Source organism: Tachyglossus aculeatus, chromosome 5 (genome assembly GCF_015852505.1).
Source record: "Tachyglossus aculeatus isolate mTacAcu1 chromosome 5, mTacAcu1.pri, whole genome shotgun sequence".
NCBI classification, from domain to species: domain Eukaryota; kingdom Metazoa; phylum Chordata; class Mammalia; order Monotremata; family Tachyglossidae; genus Tachyglossus; species Tachyglossus aculeatus.
In genome coordinates this window covers 55,262,514-55,282,661 of record NC_052070.1, presented here as the reverse complement: position 1 = coordinate 55,282,661, position 20,148 = coordinate 55,262,514, and the positions used below count along the sequence as shown (strand labels likewise).

Here is a 20,148-nt window from a genome sequence, read left to right as displayed (position 1 = left end):
ACCAAGCTCGGGAGCAACTTGGCTGTGAGCAACTCACTTACCAGTTTTGTGCCTCAGTTTCTCCACCTCTGCAGGGCAGGTTTGAATTGTGAGCATGACAGAAATTGCTGGCATCCTCACCACCTCTGCTTCCTGGACCAGAGGTCCAGAACCCCAGGTCTCTGCCCCAGTGCCTTGGCTCCAAGGAAGTTCACCCTCTGCCTTCCCAACACCCAACCCAGGATCATCTCCTGGGAGAGCAGACAGCCAGTCTCCTTACCTTGTCCACTTTGCTCTTCTGCACCACGCCGGTACGGCCTGTGTCAACTTCCAGAGAGATGTCTGAAATGTCACAAAACAGCAGAGGACATCGCTCTGGAGGGTGGTCAGGAGCTAGCTGGACTCGGAGCCTATGCAGAAAGCTCTCTGGCCCCTGGTTCTCCACCTTGCCCAGGGCTTACATATCCAGTCACAATCCAGATTTCATTTCTTCTCAGGTACTTCTCCTCCTCCCCCTCCTCACAGCATTGGATTTGTGTGTCTGAGCTTGACTGGCTGCCTCACTGAACTATCAGCACTCTGGGTGCAGGAATCATGCTTCCTTCTGCTTTCTGCCTGGTCCCATGGCACAGAGAATGCAGATGAGTGCACAATAGAGGCAATATCATGACTGACGGGCTGTCTGACAGTCTGTCCGAATGACAGACTCACGGCCCGACTGACTGCCTGACTGATCATTCGACTAACTGTCTGACTGGCTAACTGTCTGTCTGAGTAAATGACTGACTGTCTGACTGACTGACTGTCCAACTGCCCGGCTGGCTGACAGCACAAATGCCCGACTGACTAGCTGACCAGCTGAGTGACTGACCATCTGACTGAGTGGCTGAGTGACTGAGCAATTGACCAACTGCTTGTCCAACTGACTGTCTGACTGACAGAGGGAGTGAATGTCCAACTAACTGGCTGGCTGACTGATTGATCGGTTGGCTGTCTGACCGGCTGAATATGAGTGAACAATTGACTAGCTGACTGACAGAGTGAATGACTGACTGACATTGACTAAGTGACTGATTTGGCTGTCTGATTGAGTGAACTGTTGACTGACAGAGTGAATGACTGACTGGCCGACTGCCATCTCAAAAGGAGTCAGAGATTTGTGGCTGTTAGTCATCTTTTCCTCAACCTTCATTTCACATTCAGCCTCATTCCTGTCCCTTTCCTTCAGGCAGCTCAAAGCACATTTCTAACTACTTTTCATTCATCTTCATCACTATTCAGAGAAAGGGAGAACTAGAACTTGCCAGGCTGTGGAACTGACCAAAGCAGAGATGGAAAATTGGAAGGGGCAGAGAGCAGGGGTCCAGGACACTTACCAACACTAGTGAGGATCAGTACAGCCTGGGCTAGGACAGAGTCTCCATTGGGTCCATAATATGATATTCGAACCTGAGAAAACATCACCAGGGCATGGCTGAACTCAGCCACGACTTCGGTTTGGTCCACAGGGTTACAAGCAGTCTGCCCCTGGAATAATTGTGGGAGGGTACAAGCACTTGGAGGTAGGGAATTATGGGAATATGAAGAGCCAGAGGGGAGCCGGACAAAATGACCTCTCTTGCTCCCTCCCTGCTCCAGAATTCCAAGATTCCCCAAGTATCCCACTAAAACACAAGGGACCGGCCAGGGATTGGAAAGGGGAAGATGGAAGAGGAGTCAGGAGTCTGGGTGGAGAGAAGCAGAGAAACTACACTCAAGAGATCAAATGGAGCCATCAGACACAGTCAGGTAGGATCTTGGGACAGTGTGTCATGTGTCCATATGATTTTGTGTGTGGGTGGGTGTGAGGGTGTGACTACTATACTCATGCATGTGTACATACATGTAAAAGTGCAGGTGAATGAGTGTGTAAGCATGTGCAAACGTGTGCGTATGTGCGTATGCATGTGTGATTTTGAACTGATTCTGGGACATTTGGCCTGTTCTCTCCTTCTCAGGAAGATCAATCAATAAATCAATCGTATTTATTGAGCGCTTACTGTGTGCAGAGCACTGTACTAAGCGCTTGGGAAGTACAAGTTGACAACATATAGAGACAGTCCCTATCCAACAGTGGGCTCACAGTCTAAAAGAAGATGGGTGGTGGCAGGGGTGGCAGGGGTGGGATGTACCGGGGCCAGGGGGAAGAGTTGGGGAAGAGGTGTCTTACCTTGGCATCATTGATCTGAGAGCTTGGGGCATCCATGGCCACCACCACTTCCACCTCTGAGTCCAGGGGCCATCGAGATGTGTCTGTGGGCTTCCTCATCACCTCAGGATTGTAGACCATGATGATCTCCACAGCAGAGCTCCCGCTAACAGCAAAGGAGGTAGCGCCCCTGGGCATGGACCTTGCACAGGGAGACAGAGAGAGCAATTGAGCCCAGTGGACTCCTCCATGGAGAGCAGGAGCTTCGTGGCTACAATAGTAAATATATAATAGTAATAATAATAATAGTGATAATGACAATGGTATTTTTAAGCATTAAGGAAGTATCAAGAACTGAGCTAAGTGTTAGGGTAGATACAAGATAATCAGAGAATCACATGGTCTAGTGTAAAGAGCACAAGCTTGGGAGTCAGAGGACTTGGGTTCTAATTCTGGCTCTGCCAATTGCTTGCTGTGTGACCTTGAGCAAATCACTTAATTTCTCTGTGCCTCAGTTTTCTTACTGTAAAATGAGGATTAATTACCCGTTCTCCCTCCTACATAGACTATGACTGGCATCCAGTGTGCAAGTCACGCGGGACGAGGTCTGTGTCCAACCTAATTAACTTGTACCTACCCCAGGGCTTAAAACAGTATTTAACAGATAGTAAATGCTTAACAAGTGCCATATAAAAAAGGTCCAAATGGGGCTCACAGTTAGAGTAGGAAGGAGATGAGGTATTGAATCTCCATTTAGCAGATGAGGGCACTGAGACACAGAAAAGTGAAGTGACTTGTCCAAGGTCACACAGCAGGTACACGGTGGAGCCGGGATCCCAAAGGTGATCCCAGTTTGGCCCTTACTTGGCCATGTGTGGATTTTTTTTCACAATGGACCTCAGTTTCCCTTTCTGAATCTCTGGATGCTGACAATAACCCAGACAGAGCTGGGAGGAGAGGTCTTCCTCATAACCAGAAAACACTCCAGATGGTTCCGGACACCAGACTTGGAAGCACTGATGTTTTAATTTAATTAATTATAGTATTTATTAAACACTTACTATGTGCCAGGCAGTGTTCTAAGCGCTGGGGTAGATTCAAGGAAATCGGGTTGGACACAGTCCCTGGGGCTCACAGTCTTAATCACCATTTTACAGATGAGAGGAACTAAGGCACAGAGGTGTTAAGCGACTTACCTAAGGTTATACAGCAGACAAGTGGCAGAGCCAGGATTAGAACCCATGACCTTATGACTCCCAGTTCTGTGCTCTACCCACTATGCCATGCTGCTTCTCATGCTGTTCTGTGGGCGGCCCCAAGGTGACACAGCCTGAGTGGGCTTGGCCTCGGAATACCCCCGGCCAGGTGATCATCTGATGTGTAGAAGTGCAATAGCCAGGCTGGGGCTGACCACTGGTTCCCAGACCGGTGATCGGCCGGGCACAGTTGCATTTCCTCCTCTCTAACACAAGCAAGGAAAGCTAGCAATCAATCAATCAATCAGTCAATGGCATTTACTAAGAGTTTGGGAGAGTGATAATAATAATAATTATTTTGACATTTGTTAAGTGCTTATTATGTGCCAGACACCATACTAAGCACAGGGTTGGAGACAAACAAATAATGTTAGACACAGTCCCTGTCCCACATGGGACTCAGTCTCAATCCCCATATTATGCATGAGGTGACTGAAGCAAAGAGAAGTGAAGTTATTATTATTAATCGTATTTATTGAACATTTACTGTGTGTGAAGCACTGTAGTGAGGACTTGCCCAAGAACAAACAGCAGACAAGTGGCAGAGTGAGGATTAGAACCCATGACCTCTGACGCCCATGCCCATGGTCTATCTACTATGCTGCTTCTCTAAGTATAATACAACAAAGTGGGTAGACACATTCCCTGCCTACAAGGAGTTTACAGACTAGAGAGGGACACAGACATCAATCAGTCAATCAATCAATCAATCATACCTATTGAGAATTTGCTGTGTGCTGAGCACTTTACTAAGCATAATTTACAGATACAGATATGTACATAATTAATTGTATTTATTGAGAACTTACTATGTGCAGAACATTGTACTAAGTACTTGGGAGAGTACTTGGGGCTGAGGGAGGGATGAATATCAACTGCTTAAAGGGTACAGATCTAAGTGCTTAGGCGACGCAGAAGGGAGAGAAAATAGGGGAAATGAGGGCTTAGTTGGGGAAGGCCTCTTGGAGGAGATGTGATTTGTCATAAGGTTTTGAAGGTGGGAAGAGTGGTGGTCTGTTGGAAATGAAGGGGGAGAGAGTTCCAGGCCGGAGGAAGGATGTAGGTGAGGGGTTGTCAGTGAAATAGACGAGATTGAGATACAGTGAATAGATTGGTGTCAGAGGAGAGGAGTGTGCAGGCTAGGTTGCAGTTGGAGACGGGTGAGGTAAGCTAGGAGGGGCAGTGTGAAAAAGGTAGGAGGGCCTTCAAGTGGTCATCTCACCAAGGCCTCATTTCAGCAGCTCCTTAGCTGAGCCAGTTTAGTCAAGTGGGAAGCTCTCTGATGTTTAGAAACCCCTAAAGAAGGGGATCCAGCCGCCATCAATCGTTGGCATTTACAGAAAGCCTCCTGAATGCTGGCACTGAGAAGCAGCGTGGCCTGGCCGTTAATCAATCAATTACATTTATTGAGCGCTTACTGTGTGCACAGTGCTGTATTAAGTGCTTGGGAGAGTACAATATTACGAATATAACAGATTGGTAGACAAGTTCCCTGCCCACAGTGAGCCTACTGGAAAAAGTGTGAGCTTGGGAATCAAAGTACATGGATTCTAATCCCAGCTCTCCCACGTGTCTGCTGTGTGACCTTGGGCAAATTGCCTAACTTCTCTGTGACTCAATTTTCTCAACTGTCAAATGGGAGTTAAATACCTGTTGTTCTTCCAGGGCCTGTGTCAGATCTGATTTCCTTGTATCTACCCCAACTTGTAAGTACAGTACTTGGCACAGAGTAAGCCCTTAATAAACGTCTTAATTAATTAATTAATTAGGCATCATACTAAGCAACTGGGAGAGTGACTGACTGCCTGACAACCCTTAAAGAGCTTACAATCTTTTTGGGAGACAGACACAGGTGTAATACAGGTAAGGGAATCAGCCTAAGATAAGGAGATGTCCTGAAGAGCTGTGGAGCTGGGGGGCGGAGTGAGTAACAATGTAGTAGGGCTCATGTCCCAAGTATGGCAGAAACATGAACATCTACGCAAAATCCCCCTTCTTAGAGCTCAGCACCCAACACGACTCCCACCCAGGACGAAGCGAAGCACATGGAGTGGCTTTGCACTGTTATTATAAAAGAGGCTCTTGAGAGCCTTATAAGACTGGGCCGAAGGCCAAGTGAGCGATTTGACGTTGCTACTTCATATTTGGTCGGCTGCCGTTGCTCCCCAAAGAGGACACGGCACGGGTCACCCCGCCCTTCCTATCTCCTCATCTGCTTCCCTAAAGAGGGGGCTTCCTAAATCAACCTCCCCACACGTTTTGCTAACCGAACTCTCTTAGAAATGATAATTGTAGTGTTTACTAATCAATCACAGTAATTGGGGCATTTCTTAAGTGCTTACTGTGTCTGGCATTAATAATAATAATAATAATAATAATAATAATAATGGCATTTATTAAGCACTTACAATGTGCAAAGCACTGTTCTAAGATCTGGGGAGGTTACAAGGTGATCAGGTTGTCCCACGGGGGGCTCACAATCTTCACCCTCATTTTCCAGATGAAGGAATTGAGGCCCAGAGAAGTTAAGTGACTTGCCCAAAGTCACACAGCTGACAATTGGCAGAGCTGGAATTTGAACCCATGACCTCTGACTCCAAAGCCCATGCTCTTTCCACTGAGCCACGCTGCTTCTCTGTACTAATGTACTAATGTACTCTGTTCATTGTACTAATTGTTATGGTAGATACAGCATAATCAGGATGGACCCAATCTCAGATCCCTTATGGGGCTCATGGTCTAAGCAGGAGGAAGGACAGGTATTGAACCCCCATTTGAAAGAGGAAGAAACTGAAGATCAGAGAAGTCAAATGATTTGCCCAGGGTTACACACCAGGCAAGTGGCAGATCCAGGATTAAATAATAAATAATAATGACATTTATTAAGAGCTTACTATGTGCAAAGCACTGTTCTAAGCACTGGGGAAGGTTACAAGGTGATCAAGTTGTCCCACATGGGGCTCACAGGCTCACAGTTTTAATCCCCATTTTACAGATGAGGTAACTGAGGCCCAAAGAAGTTAAGTGACTTGCCCAAAGTCACACAGCTGACAATTGGTAGAGCCGGGGTTTGAACCCATGACTTCTGACTCCAAAGCCTGGGCTCTTTCCACTGAGCCACACTGTACCCAGGGCCTCCACCTCCCAGGCACATTGCTTTCCACTGGGCTGTGCTTCTTCATAATAATAATAATAATAATGATAGTAACTGTGGTATTTGTTAGCACTTACTATTGTGCCAGGCACTGTTCTAAGCACTGGGGTGGTTACTAGCAAATCATTCATTCCTTCATTCAATCGTATTTATTGAGCACTTACTGCGTGCAGAGCACAGTACTAAGCACTTGGGAAGTACAAGTTGGCAACATATAGAGACAGTCCCTACCCAACAGCAGGCTCACAGTCTAGAAGGGGGAGACAGACAACAAAACAAAATGTATTAACAAAATAAAATAAATAGAATAGTAAATATGTACAAGTAAAATAGAGTAATAAATCTGTACAAACATATATGCAGGTGCTGTGGGGAAGCGAAGGAGGTAGGGCGGGGGGGATGGGGAGGAGGAGAAGGGGGAGAGGAAGGAGGGGGCTCAGTCTGGGAAGGCCTTCTGAAGAAGTGAGTTCTCAGTAGGGCTTTGAAGGGAGGAAGAGAGCTAGCTTGGCGGATGTGCGGAGGGAGGGCATTCCAGGCCAGGGGGAGGACATGGGCCAGAGGGCTTACAGCTTCAATCCCCATTTTTCAGATGAGGTAACTGAGGCCCAGAGAAGTAAAGTGACTTGCCCAAGGTCGCACAGCAGACAAGTGGTGGAGCCAGTGCTAGAACCCCGGTTCTTCTGCCTCCCAGGCTCTATTCACTAGACCACGCTGCTTCTTCCCTCTGGAATCTCTTCCAAAGCCTCCAGGCTGCCCAGCTCTGTAACCTGTGAGCTAAGGTGCCTTAGAGGTGTTCCACTCAGCAGCCAGAGCCTGTGCCGCCAGGAGGGAGATGTCGCACTCAGTAGGCTCCCTGTAAATGCCATCACCTTCACTTCAGGGGAGTGAATGAGTTGACCTATAAAAATTCCAATCATCCTGCAACATGGCCTAGTGGAAAGAGCACGGGCCTGGGACTCAGAGGACCTGAATTCTAATAATAATAATAATGATAATAATGGCATTTGTTAAGCACTTACTACGTGCCAAGCACTGTTCTAAGCACTGGGGAGGTTACAAGGTGATCAGGTTGTCCCACCGGGGGCTCACAATCTTCATCCCCATTTTACAGATGTGGGAACTGAGGCCCAGAGAAGTTAAGTGACTTGCCCAAAGTCACACAGCTGACGTGTGGCGGAGGCTGCATGACCCTGAGCAAATCTCTTAACTTCCCTTTGCCTCAGTTTCTTCATCTGTAAAATGAGGCTCCTATGCCATTTCTCCCTTCCACTTAGACTGTGAGTCCTGTGTGGGACAGGAAGGATGTGCAATCTAATTATCTTGTATGAACTTTAGTACTTAGTATAGTATTTGACACATAATACGTGCTTAACCTCTGCATCAAACAGAAACTCCTTACCATAAGCTTTAAAGCACTCAATCATCTAGCCACCGCCCACTCTACCTCCCTGATTTCCTACAACCCAACCCGCACAGTTCAATTCTCTAATGCCAACCTACTCGCTGAACCTCGATGTCGTCTATCTTGCCGCTGACCTCTCACCTATTTCCTGCCTCTGGCCTGGAACACCCTCCCTCTTCTTATCCCACAGAATATCACTCTCCCCACCTTCAAAGCCTTATTGAAGGCACAATTCTTCCAAGAGGCCTTTCCCAACTAGGTCCTCATTTCTTCTTCTCCCACTCCCACCTTGCATTTGGATTTGCACCCTTTATTCACCCCTTCTTCAGCCCCACAACACTTATGTACATATCCGTAAATTATTTATTTCTATTAATGACTGTCTCCCCTTCTAGACTGTAAGCTCATGGCGGACAAGGAGCATGTCTCTCAACCTTGTTATATTGTACTATCCCAAGCACTTAGTACAGTACTCTGAACATGGTAAGCGCTCAGTACTTCCCAAGTGCTTAGTACAGTGCTCTGCACGCAGTTAGCGCTCAATAAATACGATTGAATGAATGAATGAATAAATATGAATGATTGATTAATGAATTCCACCATTATTGTTATTAGAGGAAACTTGAGAGTCAGTTGTGAAGCAATAGACCCATATGTGCTGGACCTTTCTTAGGCAAGCAAATTTTACAGTGCACTGGAGAGTTCTCCAACAAGCCACTTGAGGGGTGCTCAAAGTGAACTAGCACTGGCTGGTTCATGATAACTGTTTCATGACATTTTGTGTCTCTACCCTTTAATCTGGCAAAATCCTTCAAGATAGTCCAATAAACAAGTGGTTTATAGTGGCTGCCGATCAGTTGTCTTCATAATTGAAATTCTGAGGTCACCCATCTTCCAACCAGGCACCGGGGAAGAGGGAGGTGGGGTTTTCCATGAACCTTGGGAGGAAGGGGCCCAGGGGAAGAGGGAGTCAGGACTTTCCATGAACCTAGGGAGAAAGGAAACCAAGCCAACTGTGAGTGCGTGGACTTTCCACTAGGAATGTGAGTGTCCCTTGTTGTGTTTTTGTACTTAACGTTTGAAGTGCCTGGCGCTGTTTTCTCTTTGGCTTCCTTGCCCCTCTTTCTGTGAGAAGTTATTGCTCAAAGAGGGTCACTCCCTTCTTCAGGGCAGTGAGCCTTGCAGGTCTGTTCCCAGCAACTGACTCCCAGTTTTCAGCTGGGATGCAATCTTTTCTGAGGTCTTGTTTTTACCGTGCCCTTAAAAAATTTCCTCTGGCCTCCTTGCTTTCAGTTTCCTGATTTCAGCTCGACACAGAGCAGCTCTTTGGGTCTTCCACTGTCATTAGTTCTTCTCATATGCACCACCCAGCGTAGCTGCTCTAAGATGAGCACAACTTCATTGCTAAGTAGCATTAGGATTTAGTGAGCTCTCACTTCATATGCTGCATTATATTAGCACAATACTAGGTGTTTGGGAAATACAGAATAAAAAAGTGAAACATACTCTGCCCACAAGGAGATTACACTAAGCTGGGGAGACAAATATAAAAATGTTTACACCTAGCAAATTATGTATTCATATTAATGTCCGTCTCCCCCTCTAGACTGTAAGCTTGTTGTAGGCAGTGAATGTATCTGCTAATTCTGTTGCACTGTGCTCTCCCGAGTGCCCAGCTACTCACTTGCTGAACTCTGTACCCCAGTGGGAAAACTATTCAATCATATTTATTGAGTGCTTACTGTGTGCCAAGCACTGTACTAAGTGCTTGGGAAGTACAAGTCGGCAACATATAGAGATGGTCCCTACCCAACAACAGGCTCACAGTCTAGAAGGGGGAGACAGACAACAAAACAAAACATGTAAACTGGTGTCAAAACTATCAGAATAAATAGAATTATACCTATATGCACATCATTAATAAAATTGAGTAGTAAATATGTACAAGTAAAATAAATAAAGTAATAAATATAAATAAATATATACAAGTGGGGAGGGGAAGGAGGTAGGGCTAGGGGGTGATGGGGAGGGGAGAGGGAGAGGAAAAAGGGGGCTCAGTCTGGGAAGGCCTCCTGGAGGAGGTGAGCTCTCTGTAGGGCTTTGAAGGGAGGAAGAGAGCTAGTTTGGTGGATGTGTGGAGGGAGGGCATTCCAGGCCAGGGGGAGGATGTGGGCTGGGGGTTGACGGCGGGACAGGCAAGAACGAGGCACAGTGAGGAGGTTAGCGGCAGAAGAGCGGAGGGTGTGGGCTCAACTGTAGAAGGAGAGGAGGGAGGTGAGGTAAGAGGGGGCGAGGTGATGGAGAGCCTTGAAGCCGAGTGTGAGGACTTTCTGCTTGATTCGTAGGTTGACAGGCAACCACTGGAGATTTTTGAGGAGGGGAGTGACATACCCAGAGCGTTTCTGTACAGAGATAATCCGGACAGCAGCGTGAAGTATAGACTGAAGCGGGGAGAGACAGGAGGATGGAAGATCAGAGAGGAGGCTGATCAGTAAGAAGAGGCTGATGCAGCACTACCAGCAGGGATGCTGTAAAAACAACTGTGACTCTAATCAATTAGAAGCAGTGTGGCCTAGTGTAAAGAGCCTGGGCCTGTGAGTCAGAAGACCTGAGTTTTAATCTCAGTTACACCATGTGCCTGCTGAGTGTCCTTGGGTAAGTCACCTAACTTCTCTATGGCTCTGTTTCCTCACCTGTAAAATCGAGATTCAGTAGCTGTTCTCCCTCCCACTTAGACTGTGAACCCCATGGGGGAAAGGGACAGGGTCCAACCTGATTATTTGTAACTTCCCCAGCACTTAATACAGTGCAGGGCACATAGTAAGTACTTAATACATACTGCTATCATTATGATTGCAGATTATCAGTCTTCAAGTCTTTGACTGAGGCCCATCCATAGCTAAAGATGGGGGACTCCAGAGTCATTGGGGCATCAATCAATCATATTTAATGAGGACTTACTCTGTGCAGAGCACTAAACTGAATACACTGGGAGAGTTCAGTTGAATTAATAGACATGATACCTGCCCTTAAGGAGCTTACAACCTAGCAAGGGAGATAGACACTAAAACCAATTAATCGATCAATCAATCAATGGTATTTAGTGAGCACTTGCTGTGTTCAGAGGACTATACTAAGCACGAGGGAGTAAGTGATCAAGAAATATGATTGGTTGATTGATGGATTGAGTGATTGATTGGAAGAGTACAATGTAACAGAGTTGGTAGACACACTCCCTGCTCATAAACATCCTACAGTCTAGAGAGACAGACAGACATTAATACAGTTAAATTACACACTTGTATGTGATTGCTGTAGGGCTGAGGGTGGGGTGAATTTTTTGAATGGTATTTTGTAAGTGCCATCTATTGTGCCAAGCACTGTACTAAACGCTGTAGTAGATCAGGTTGCACAAAGTCCCTGTCCCATGTGAGGCTCACAGTCTTAATCTCCATTTTACAGCTGAGGTAACTGAGGCACAGAGAAATGAAATGACAACTGACAAGTGGCAGAGCCAGGATTAGAACCCAGGTTCTCTGACTCTCAGACCCAAGTTCCATCCACTAGACCATGCTGATTCTCATTTGGAGAGGCAAAGATATGTATACAAGTACTGTTGTGGGAAGACATAATAATAATAATAATAATAATAATAATAATAATAATAATAGCATTTGTTAAGTGCTTACTATGTGCAAAGCACTGTTCTAAGTTCTGGGAAGGTTACAAGGTGATCAGGTTGTCCCACAGAGGGCTTACAGTCTTTATCCCCATTTTACTGATGAGGTAACTGAGGCACAGAGAAGTTAAGTGACTCGCACAAAGTCACACAGCTGATAGTTGATGGAGCCGCGATTTGAACCCGTGACCTCTGACTCCAAAGCCTGTGCTCTTTGCACTGAGCCACACTGCTCTGCACATAGTAATCGCTCAATAAATTCATTCATTCATTCATTCAATTGTATATATTGAACACTTACTGTGTGCAGAGCACTGTACTAAGTGCTTGGGAGAGTACAATACAATAAACAGACGCATTCCCTGCCCACAGTGAGCTTCAGTCTAGAAAGGGGGAGAGAGACGTCAATACCAATAAATTACAGATAATAATAATAATGGTAGCATTTGTTAAGCACTTACTATGTGCAAAGCACTGTACTAAGTGCTGAGGAGGATACAAGGTGATCAGGTTGTCCCACGTGGGGCTCACAGTCTTAATCCACATTTTACAGATGAGGTAACTGAGGCACAGAGAAGTTAATTGACTTGCCCAAAGTCACACAGCTGACAAGTGGTGAAGCCAGGATTAGAACCCATGACCTCTGGCTCCCAAGTCTGCATTCTTTCCACTTAGCCACGCTGTTTCTCTTATGTACAGATATGTACATAAGAGCTGTGGGGCTGGGTGGGGGAAGAAAAAAGGGAAGAAGTCGGGGTAATCCAGAAGGGAGTGGGAGAAGAGGAAAGGGGGCTTAGTCTGGGAAGGACTCTTGGAGCAGATGTGCTTTCAATAAGGCTTTGAAGTGGGGAAAAGTAATTGTCTGTTGGATTTGAGGAGGTATGGGGATTCCAGGCCAGAGGCAGGATGTGGGCTAGGGGTCATTGGCGAGATAGGCAAGAGAGAGGCACAGTAAGAAAATTAGTATTAGAGGAGCGAAGTACCACAGATTGATTGATCAATAGGGACCTCTCCCCCTCGTCCCCCTCTCCATCCCCCCCTTCTTACCTCCTTCCCTTCCCCACAGCACCTGTATATATGTATATATGTTTGTACATATTTATTACTCTATTTATTTATTTATTTATTTTACTTGTACATATCTATTCTATTTATTTTATTTTGTTAGTATGTTTGGTTTTGTTCTCTGTCTTCCCCTTTTAGACTGTGAGCCCACTGTTGGGTAGGGACTATCTCTATATGTTGTCAATTTGTACTTCCCAAGCGCTTAGTACAGTGCTCTGCACATAGTAAGTGCTCAATAAATACGACTGATGATGATAAGGACATACATGAAGATGTTCCTTACAAAACCTAAACGGTGATGGGGCATCGACAGATAAACATACCAGATGTAAAGGTGTCCAATGCTGTATCAGTGCCAGACAGAGGACAGATCAGCTGCAAACTAGACTGTCCAGGATAATACTGGTTAAATGGTCACCCCCTGGACCAGACCCTGCTGCACCTTTAGAAAGCCTCTGATGTTTCTACAAGTCTCCAGATACATTACAAACCAAAGCGGTTTAGATCTCCCTTGCAGTTTGGCATTATTTTTGGCTTTTCTTGTGGTTTTCTGGTTTATTCCTTCCTCTTATATCCACTTTCCTTGGTTTCTGGGAGCAGTTTTTGAAGTGGTGGTAGGCATTCAAGCTTCTTCCCAGGAGGCCTGTGGCTGCCATTCAAGCTTACCCGAGGAAGGAAGAGCCCTGGAACAGTGTTAGGGACCATGAAATTCATTCATTCATTCATTCAATCATATTTATTGAGTGCTTACTGTGTGCAAAGCACTGTATTAAATGCTCGGGAGAGTACAATCTAACAATATACAGACACATTCCCTGCCCACTATGAAATCTGATTGGCTGAGGCTGCAATGAAGAAAGGGATCAGCCCCTGGTGGGAACAGATATGGTTGTACTGGATTGGGAGGAGCAGGGGCAAGGGCGACAACAGAAACGCCTAAGGAAAGAGACAGACCCACTCTGGGCTCCTAGAGGTAAACAGGGCCCTGCAGTGAGGCAGATTTGGGAGAGTGCAGAAGACCCCAAATTGTCTCTGTTCATCAAGCTCGGTGGCTTTGGGGAGCAGCTAAGTTGTGGGATCTAAAGCTGCAGGCCTTATCAGGAGTCTCTATCGATTCCTGAATATGCTAAAAAGGTTTCATAAATGATCACACATATTTCACGTGCAGAACTCGTGGGTTCATGGAATGTGTCTTTTTCCTCCATGGACTAGAATTAAATGTTCTCTCCCCATCCCCGCTTCCTCCACCACCAACCAACACCCTAGATAGCAATCTTGTAAAGCAAGTGTCCTATAATCCTCTGGGAACCTGGGAGGAGTAGAACTAGAAGGAGACAAATCTACAGGCTGTCTGAATAATAATGTGTGGCATTTATTAAGCACTTACTCTATGCCAGGATTAAGCACTGGGGTAGATAAAAGATAATCAGGTCCAGCATGGAGCTCACAGTCTAAGTAGGAGGGAGAACAGGTATGGAATCCCCATTTTACAGATGAGGAAACTCAGGCCCAGAGAGGTTAAGTGGCTTGCCCATGGTCACACAGCAGGCAAGTAATGGAGTGGGGATCACAACCTTTGACTCCGAGGCCTGACTTTGACTCCTGAGTGTTAAGCCTGAAGTGTGAGTTCCCACCAAAGTGCTCCTCTGAGCCTTTTGTGATGTCACAGGCTCCTCCATTCCCTCAGGCCAAGCGTTCCTGATAAGGCAGAGTGGAAAACACCAGTGTTGAGCCTTTGTCTCTGTCACTATAATGAGCTTTCCTAACCAGTCTCTCTCTTCCTGCCCCCATCCTCCCCCTTCAGGGGTTAAAGATGCCTAGGTTACCAAAGTGATCAGCTGGGAAGCCCATTCTTCTTCCCTGGACACCCGACATTCAGTGGCTTTCAAGACTGCTCTTCCTCTGGGATAACAGTGCTCAAGAGCACAATCATAATAACTGGAATTTGTTAAGCATTGACTATGTGCCAAACACTGTACTAAGCGCTGGGGCAGATACAAAATAATCATGTTGCATACTATTCCTGCCCTACACACGGTTCACAATCTAAGTGATAAGGAGAATTGACATTGATTTCTCATTTTACAGATGGGGAAATGGGCACAGAGAAGTTAAATGATTTGCCCAAAGTCACATATCAGCAGTGGGCAGGGGGTGGGGGGAGTTGAGTGGGAGGAAGGGAATGTAGAAGAAGATAGTGAAAAAAGTAATCTGGAAAAGGAAACTTGGTATATGCAAATGTGTACAAATTATATATAAAGAGAAGGAAAGGGCAAGACCATGACTTGGCAGTATCCCCAGGCTATGCCTCCTGAGAGAGGATTTCAGGGTATCCCTAAGTTAATCAATGACTCGATGATATTTCCTGAGCACTTAAACTTATCCAATCGTGCCTTGATTACTGCATCAGTCTCCTTGCTGACCACCCTGCCTCCTGCCTCCACCCACTTCAGTCCATACTTCACTCTGCTGCCGGGATCATTTTTCTACAAAAACGTTCAGGACATGTTTCCCCACTCCTCAAAACACTCCAGTGGTAGCCCATCCACCTCCACATCAAACAAAAACTCCTCACCATTGGCTTTAAAGCACTCAACCACCTTGCCTCCTCCTATGTCACCTCATTACGCTCCTGTTACAACCCTGCCAGTACACTTCACTCCTCTAAAGCTAATCTTCTCACTGTACCTCAAACTCATCTATCTCACCACCGACCCAATCGCCCATGTCCAGCATCCAGCCTGGAATGCCCTCCCTATTCAAATCTTACAGACAATTATTCTCACCCCCTTCAAAGCATTATAAAAGGCACATCTCCAAGAGACCTACCCTTACTAAGCCTTCCTTTCTTCTTCTTTAACTCCCTTCTGTGTCACCTTGACTTACTCCCTTTATTCATCCCCTACTTCCAGCCCCACAGCACTTATTTACATGTCTGTAAATTATTTACTTATATTAATGTCTATATGCCCCCCCCGACTGTACACTTATTGTAGGCAGAGAATGTGTTTGTTTATTGTTATATTGTACTTTCCCAAGCACTTAGTACAGTGCTCTGCATTCAGTAAGCTTCCAATAAATACGATTGAATGAATGAATGAAAAATGTGCAGAGCACTGTACAAAGTGCTTAATAATAATAATGGTATTTGTTAAGCACTTACTACGTGCAAAGCACTGTTCTAAGTGCTGGGGGGATACAAGGTGATTAGGTTGTAGGAGAGTACAAGACAACTGAGTTGGAAGACACAATCCCAGACCACAAGAAGTATACTGTCTAGAGGAGGAGCAAAGATTTTATATTTCAAGATGAAGGTAGACCCCGAGTTGAAGGACCTCAGGATGAAAATGGAGAACAGAAGAGCTATTTCTAATATTGCCAAGTGGCATTTCCAAGACAATCCCACCCATACTTGGGAGCTGGAGAGCCATGTGACCTAGACCAGGTTGACGGCCTCTGCTGTCTTTTAGCCTAGTATCCCAGCAGCCTCGGGGCTAAATCCCCAAAAAGCTGGCTATAAGCCAGATTGTTCTATAGTTACTGCTGCTTTGCGTGATTAGGTTAAGCCCAAAATGCCCATCTTGGACTCTGGGGAGCCCCTGGCTGCCTTCCAATGGCTGCTCATCATTCATTCATTCATTCATTCAATTTACTGAGCGCTTACTGAGTGCAGAGCACTGTGCTAAGCTCTTGGGAGAGTACACTATAACAGTAAACAGACACATCCACCATCAGATGGAAACTCCCTACCATTGGCTTGAAAGCACTCAGTCATCTCTCCCCATCATGCCTCTCCTCACTGATCTCCCAGCCCGCAAGCTCCACTTCTCCAGGACAAACTTCTTCATTGTGCCCCATCTTGTCTAGCTCACTGCCATCCCTTTCCTCACATCCTACCCCTAGTCTGGAACTCCCTCCCTCTCCATATAGGCCAGACCACCACTCTCTGTACCTTCAAAACACTACCAAGGTCACATCTCCTCCCCATTTAAACCCTCTTTTCCTCCATTCGCTCTCCTTTCTGCATAGTCTATTCACTTGGATCTGTGACCTTTGGACATTTGATATTTGTCCCACTCCCAACCCCACAGCATTTATGTACATATTTTTAAATTATGTCATAAATTACTGATTTATTCCTATAAAAGTTTTTTCTCCCCTTCTAGACTATAAGCTCTGTATGGGCAGTGAATGTACTTGCTTACTCTGTTGTACTCTCTCAAACGCTTAGTACAATGCTCTGCACATGGTAAGCACTTAATAAATACCACTGATTGAGTGATTGATTGGTTCCCCAACAAGCCCTGAACTGAGGGGTGGGACTGGAGGGGGTATGAGGAAGGAAAAAGAGGTTCCTCAAATCCTATTGTCACAGGGATACAACCAGAAGCCCTTGGTCCATGGATTCATTCATTCATTCATCCATTCAATCATATTTATTGAGCGCTTACTATGCGCACAGCACTGTCCTAAACACTAGGGAGAGTACACTAGAACAATAAATGGACACGTTCCCTGGCCACAACAAGCTTACAGTCTAGAGGGGGAGACAGACAATAATATAAATAAATAAATTACAATTATGGGCTTCAGTGCTTCACTCGAGAGGCCTTAGTCCTGCCTCTTGCTCCCCAAAGCTGGTCTGCAAGCAGGGAGTCCCAGGGTGGAGCTGAAGCATTGCCTGTGCAGAAGCTTGTTGTGGGCAGCAATGTGTCTGTTTGCTGTTATATTGTACTCTCCCAACCGCTTAGTACAAAGCTTTGCACACGGTAAGCTCTCAATAAATACGATTGAATGAATGAATGAATGAATGCATGAAAAGAAACATTGCAACAGACAGTGGGGCCTCAGTGACTGCACCCTAGCCCCCTCCTGACTGTATCCCAGAGCCCCCTCCTGACTACACTCCAGATCCCCCTTCTGACTACATTCCATAGTCCCCTTCATTCATTCATTCATTCAATCGTATTTATTGAGCGCTTACTGTGTGCAGAGCACTGTACTAAGTGCTTGGGAAGTACAAATTGGCAACATATAGAGACGGTCCCTACCCAACAGTGGGCTCACAGTCTAGAAGGGGGAGAGAGTCCGCTTCTTACTACACTCCAGAGCTCCCTCCCGACTGCACCCCAGAGCTCCCTCCTCCCTAGTGTCTCCCACTAGGGAGACTTGAGAAGCAGTGTGGCCCAGTGAAACAGCACGGGCTTGGGAGTCAGAGGTCATGGGTTCTAATCCCAGCTCTGCCACTTGTCAGCTGTGTGACTTTGGGCAAGTAACTTAACTTCTCTGAGCCTCAGTTAACTCATCTGTAAAATGGGGATTAAGACTGTGAGCCCCACGTGGGACAACCTGATCACCTTGTATCCCCCCCAGTGCTTAAAACAGTGCTTCACACATAGTAAGCGCTTAACAAATGCCATCATTCATTCATTCATTCACCAGCAGCCACTCTTCCCTAATAACTATGGTATTTGTTAAGTGCTTCCTATGTGCCAAACACCATATTATGCTCTGGGGTAGATAGATCCCAGAGAAGTAACGTGACTCAGTGGAAAAAGCCAGGGCTTGGGAGTCAGAGGTCACAGGTTCTAATCCTGGTTCCACCACTTGTCAGCTGTGTGACTTTGGGCAAGCCACTTAACTTCTCTGTGCCTCAGTTCCCTCATCTGTAAAATGGGGATTAAGACTGTGAGCCCCCGGTGGGACAACCTGATCACCTTGTAACTTCCCCAGTGCTTAGAACAGTGCTTTGCACATAGTAAGCGCTTAATAAGTACCATCATTATTATTATTATTAAGTCACTTCACTTCTCTGGGCCTCAGTTACCCATCTGTAAAATGGGGATTAAGACTGTGAGCCCCACATGGGACAACCTGATCACCTTGTATCTACCCCAGCGCTTAGAACAGTACTTTGCACATAGTAAGTGCTTAACAAATACCATCATTATTATTATTGTTTAGATGATAATCAGGTCAGAGGAGAAGCAGTGTGGCCTCATGGAAAGAGCATGGGTCTGGAAGACAGAGGCCCTGGGCTCTAATCCTGGTTCTACCGTTTGCTTTCTGTATGACCTTGGGAAAGTCACTTCACTGTGCCTGAGTTTCCTCAACTGTATAATAATAATATTAATAATGGTATTTGTTAAGCCTTACCATGTGCAAAGCACTGTTCTAAGCACTGGGGAAGTTACAAGGTGATCAGGTTGTCCTATGTGGGGTTCACAGTTTTAATCCCCTGGGGATTAAATATCTGTTTTCCCTCCTACTTAGCCCACAAAACTCAAGTGGAACAGGGACCGTATCCAACTTGATTATCTTGTATCTCCCTTCAATGCTTAATACAGGGCTTGGCACTTAGAAACTGCTTAACAGGGACCATTATTATTATTTTGATCATTACATAGTCTCTGTCCGATATGGGGCTCACTGGAGGGAGAACAACCATTTCTTCACCATTTTACAGATGAGGAAATTGAGGCCCAGAGAAGTTGAGTGTCTTGCCCTAGGTCACACCGTCTGCAAGCGGTGGCATCAGGATTAGAACCCTGGTCTTCTGACTCCCAGTCTCCTGCTCTTTCCACTAGGTCTCACTGCTTCTACCGCTACCCTACGGTATTTAATATTCTGCTCACACCCTAAAGTCTCGATGCAGGGACCAGATGAGGTGGGGGTGACATGCCTAGAGGCCATGTCTGTTTCTGCTTTGTCCCCAGGTGGAAAGGCAGAGAGACCAAAAGGTTAGACCCCAGATAGCCCAAAATTGGATGCAAAAGGGAGTGGCCATAGAGCAGGGGGTGGGGGAGAAGAGGAAGCAAGAAGTAAGAAGCGGTATGGCCAATGGTTAGAGCACAAGCTTGGAAGTCAGAAGGATCTGGGTTCTAATCCCAGCTCAACCACTTGTCTGCAGTGTGACCTTGGTCGAGTCACTTCACTTCTCTGTGCCTCAGCTACCCCATGCATAAAATGAGAATTAAGACTGTGAACCCCATGTGGAACAGGGACTGTGCCCACCTTGATTAACCTGTATTTGTCCCAGCACTTAAAACAGTGGCTGGCACAGAGTAAGCACTTAAAAAAAAAAACAGGGGAGGCAGAGAAGGCTGGAGAGAAGGAAATCCAGGGAAGGACCAAGGAAGAAATGGGGTTGAGAGGCAAGGATTGGGGCTTCAAAAACCGAGGGCAGAGAACTAAGAGGGGAGAGCAGGATTGGTCAGAATTACAGGAAAGGGAAATAAGCTTGACAGCTGAAGAGGTAACAAGAGGGAGAGGGAACATCAGAAGGTGCAGATACAGATGGGAGAAGCCAGGACATGAACGAGTGTGTTCTGCAGGGAGAGAGTATGGGCCAGGGAGGGAGCTAATGATTTCTATTCCATCTTAATCATCCTTGATCTCTCTGCTGCCTTCAATACTGTGGCCCAC

At 46.0% G+C, this 20,148-nt stretch overlaps 1 protein-coding gene across 1 annotated transcript in view; it reads right to left on the bottom strand.

The window, feature by feature from the left end:
* Positions 1–20,148, bottom strand: part of LOC119928816 (protein-arginine deiminase type-1-like) — a 70,533-nt gene that overhangs the window by 41,262 nt on the left and 9,123 nt on the right. Inside the window, exons 2-4 of the mRNA XM_038747334.1 lie at positions 2,189–2,369; positions 1,356–1,428; positions 260–321 (exon numbers count right to left, since the gene is read on the bottom strand). Coding sequence (XP_038603262.1) covers positions 260–321; positions 1,356–1,428; positions 2,189–2,369 — 316 coding nt within the window. The remainder of the gene's footprint in view (positions 1–259; positions 322–1,355; positions 1,429–2,188; positions 2,370–20,148) is intronic.